At 36.2% G+C, this 4,571-nt stretch overlaps 1 protein-coding gene across 1 annotated transcript; it reads right to left on the reverse strand.

Moving 5' to 3' along the window:
• Positions 1 to 386: 386 nt before the first annotated feature.
• LOC145031188 (ATP synthase gamma chain, chloroplastic-like) lies at positions 387 to 2,207 on the reverse strand. Its single transcript, XM_078979729.1, has one exon. The coding sequence runs from the start codon at positions 1,679 to 1,681 to the stop codon at positions 563 to 565; it is 1,119 nt and encodes a 372-aa protein (XP_078835855.1). The 5' UTR covers positions 1,682 to 2,207; the 3' UTR covers positions 387 to 562.
• Positions 2,208 to 4,571: the final 2,364 nt, after the last annotated feature.

Genomic DNA, 4,571 nt, shown 5'->3' on the forward strand with positions numbered 1-4,571 from the left:
GTGTTTTCATTTTCTCTAAAATTTACAGATTTTCGCTTAATAAAAAACTGTTAGATATGATAGGCTGTAGAAAAATTGCAACAATACACATTTTTATTTAGTTATTTACAATAGCAACATGTTTGTAACTACCGACTTCATATTGATTTATGGTATGTCATCCATATTAAGTCGATATATCAACAGATGAGTCTCAAACATGTATAATGCCAATTATGCATATTAATACCCAAAAAAAACAATGCATGATTGTGGTTGTGGGTAGCTAAAGGTTTACACCTACAGGAAACTTCATTTTGGCATTTTATCAAACACTTATCTAGCATGCACGTTAAACTACCCAATGGAGACTATTCCAATCAATCAATTATATAAAGAAAACAAACTGAGGAAAGAAAGAAATACATACCTTTTTCAGATTAGCTTGATTTTGACAATGAAGATTTGAACAATGTTTATGTTTACAATTGTAGCAAACTGAGAATTAAATTACATTTCAACTCCAAACCACAGTAACATCTTTATGGATTCTAAACAATATAACTCTTGATTCAATTAGAGACTATAAAAGTGCTTCAGCTCCAGCAACAATCTCCAGTATTTCATTGGTAATCTTAGTCTGTCTTTGACGATTATAAGCATTTGAAAGATCCTTCTGCAACTCAAGTGCATTATCAGTAGCATTACTCATTGCATTCATCCTGGAAGCAAGCTCACTTGCTAATGACTCCTGTAACGCCCTCAATATCTGATTGTTCAAATAAAGAGGCATCAATGCATCAAGAATCTGAACAGGGTCTTGTTCAAACTCCATATTCGGTAAAAAACCCTCCTTTTTCCTCATCAATTTATCCCTCTCCACTGCTAATTTCCCCTCTTTTGTAGTTAATCTAAAAAACTCATCTTCATTTGCATCAACACAATTACCATTTCCGTCTACAACTTCTCCTTTAGCAGACAAAGGAAGCAATGTTTGAATCACAGGATTAGATTTCACCAAAGAAACGAATTTTGTATACAGAAGTTCCACTTTATCAACCTCTTCACTTACAAACAAGGAGAACACATCATCTGCAATCACCTGAGAGTCTTTTACACTCGGAAAACCCTCTCCTTCAATGAACCTATCAACCGAAACACTAGGTCTTCTTAAGAAATACGAATTCCCCTTCTTCCCAACACTAATAACAGTGTAATCAAGTCCGAGATTCTTCAATTCAGCAATTCGGGTTTCAGCTTTTCGAAGAATAATATTGTTGAAACCCCCACATAGACCTCTTTCTCCACTTATTACAACAAGGGCGACTTTTTTGACAGGTCTAATGTCTGTTAAAGGTATGTCAACATCTTCCAATTGGCACTGTTGGTTGATGCTATAGATAACATCGATAAGTGCTTCGGAGAATGGTCGGCCATTAACAACTGCTTCTTGGGCTCTTCGGACCTTTGCTGCTGCTACGAGTTTCATTGCTTCTGTTATTTTCTGTGCGTTTTTCACGGTGGCGATACGTTGGCGGATGTCCCGAAGATTGCAGTTGATTGAAGGGAAATGTGATAATCTTGAAGGGTGAGAGATATTGGATTGAAATAGCTTCCAATGATGTTGAAGAAATACATGAGAGGAATTGTGAATCTGGTGATTGGAAGATATACATGACGTTGAGGGCTTAAGTTGGGACATTGATTTTGAATCAATCTTGCTAGGGTTTAAGAGGAATTGCGTTTGACAAGGTTAGGAGATACAGTGTTGTTTGGTAACCTTTTAAAAGAAACAACTTCAACAAATACACCAAATCAAGATAAAGCAAAAATCGTCTGATTGAAAAGCGAGAATTCGATTACCACATCTCGGAAGAATCCCTGCCCTATAATTCCTCCATGCCCATCTCTGACGAACCCCATCTCCTTCGTGTGGTTCTGTTCCAGTTACCGGTTCCAGCAGCACCACGCCGAAGCTGATACAAAACCTCTCATTTACACTTATAGTTTACTCTGGTTTTAGATCTAACCTCTGAAGTCGAAGTGTGAAGATGGCAAGGTTGTCTGCTTTGGGGAAGACAGCGACGATGAAGACGGTGGCTTCCGGTAAGGACGACGGCGACGGTGCTAGGTGGCTGATGAAGGTTAATCTGGGAGAAAGACGGAGGCGGCAATAAATAAGAAAAGATAAAGATGAGGGTAATAAGGGAATTCTCTCGATCTTAATGGGTCACTATGAATTTCTTCCATCTTAATGGTTCATATGTTTTGCACGTTGAGTTTTTATTTTATATTTTTGGAAAAAATTTATTTTAGTCTAAAAAAGAAAAATTCTAAATAAAAAAAATTTGAATATTTGATTTTACACTATATTTCCTGTTAAAATAAAAAAAAAAAAAATTTGTTAATTTGAACCAAAATAAAATAATTGAGACTTTTATGTTCGGGTTTTTTTTTTTTTTTTTTTTTGACTAAAATGAAAGTTTTTCAAAAATATTGAGATTTTTCTAACAATTTTCCTAGATTTTTTACAATAAATTGTAAATTTAATATAAGGAAATTGACTAATCTAACCATTTTACAATGATATTTTAAAAATACCATCGTAACAGTTATAGGATCCGATCCGGTTTTGTGATCCCCATATAAATATTGTTTCGAAGTTCATTTGGACGTTACTTGTGCTTGAACATACATTTCGAAGACCGTTTCAAACTCAGTAATTATGGACTATCAATCCAACTGCAAATGTTTTCGTCTAGCGGTGATGAGTATCAATTTTTATATGTAAGTTTATAATTATATGTATTTAATTTAGACTGTACGTTAAAACATACATAATTTATGCAATTATATATGTATGATAGATCAAAAAATATTATAAATATCCTCATTTTGACTAGTTTGAAATGGATCCAGAATTTGTATAACACGTCCGCAATACTAAGAACTCATTCGGAATACGAGGAACAATTCTGGAATATGGATCTAGAGCGTTTTTATTCGGAATCTTGATCCATAGTGTTTTCATCATGAATACGTATCTAGAAAAGGGATCTGGAATTGTGATCAAGAATTTTGATACGGAATTCCAATTCGGAATTGTGTATTCCAGAATGTCCTCTAGAACATCCATACAAAAATGCTTAATTAATGATTCTTTTAAATTGTGCAGCATGATAGAACATACGAAGTGGTTGTGACTACAACATGCAGGTATGAACTTGAGCGGGAAATCATGGCTCATTTACAAAATCGAGCAGTTTATGCGGCCATGTTTAGGCAATCATGTTTTGGTGATGATGTGAACATGTCGATGGTGTGGAAGTCACTCTTTACACTGTTACTATCTTATATGCAAGGAGTATACTACTTTATCTCTAGTTGACCTATATGAGCTTCTATTTTCAAAACACAACTATCAGGTTTGCTTTGATAGGAAAACATTATGCTTGATTATCGGCTTGCGGTTTAGGGAACATTTCCCCCTACTTCAGATTTTGCACAATAGATGTTGCAGATTACCATGATATTTGATTTATAGTTTTTTTTGTGCATGATTTGTAACATCCATAAAATTTAAACTTTTCAAAACAACTCTTTTTCTATGGAAGTGTTTACAAAACCCATTGTTTCCAAAACATTATTAAAATCAGAATCGTTCTCAACATAGTTTTCAAAACTTTGTCATTATAAGAGTATCCCAAAAATCATAAGTCCAAAAACGCGAGGATGTGTACGGTTATGCCTTCACCTTGACAAAATCTGTTGAAGTACCTAAAACCATAAACCAAAACTGTAAGCATGAAGTACGGTGAGTTCCCCCAAAGTACCAACACACAATCAGATAACATATACCAACAACAACATGCATACATAGCCTTCAGCCTGTCTAGACGCCTCACCAGGCCTTCAGCCTGTCTGGACCGCTCACATAACCTTCAGCATGTCTGGATCGCCTCACCGGGCATGCAGCTTGTTTGGACCGTTCTCCGGGCCCTCGCCCTGACTGGTACGCTCCACTAGCCTACAACCTATCCAGGCCACCCTGGGTCTGTTAGCCTTCAGCACTAAGCAGGACTGCCTCAACCCAATTATACACACAAACCATGTCGACATATACATAAGAGATAAGCATACATATAACATACCGATATACATATCACCAAGTTTGTTGACTGACATCACAAAGCAGTACAGTCTCAACCCAACCACACATAACATTAACACATGCGACTGGTAAACATATAGCCAGAACAAATAACAAGCAGATCACTAAGCATAGAATAATCCTATCTGCCAGAATACTTATCTAACAGATCATAACAACATTGCAACATACTCAATATCAACAATCCAAGGAATGCATGGTCGTATATATTCAAAGGTAAGATAGTCACCCGGACAAATGATCCCACTCTAGAACCACAACCAAACGAGGAACAGGTAAGAGAGCTTGGATCAAGAGTCTTCAGCCTATCCTACATGACTATATACAATCCCTTAGGTACCCTTCTAACCAAAACTAGTGGGCCAGAATTGGTGCCTTCAACCCACTTGTATAGTGAGGCAAAACTCACCTTGGATGTTGA

The sequence above is a fragment of the Lactuca saligna genome, chromosome 1 (genome assembly GCF_052625555.1).
Source record: "Lactuca saligna cultivar CGN05327 chromosome 1, ASM5262555v1, whole genome shotgun sequence".
Classification (NCBI taxonomy): domain Eukaryota; kingdom Viridiplantae; phylum Streptophyta; class Magnoliopsida; order Asterales; family Asteraceae; genus Lactuca; species Lactuca saligna.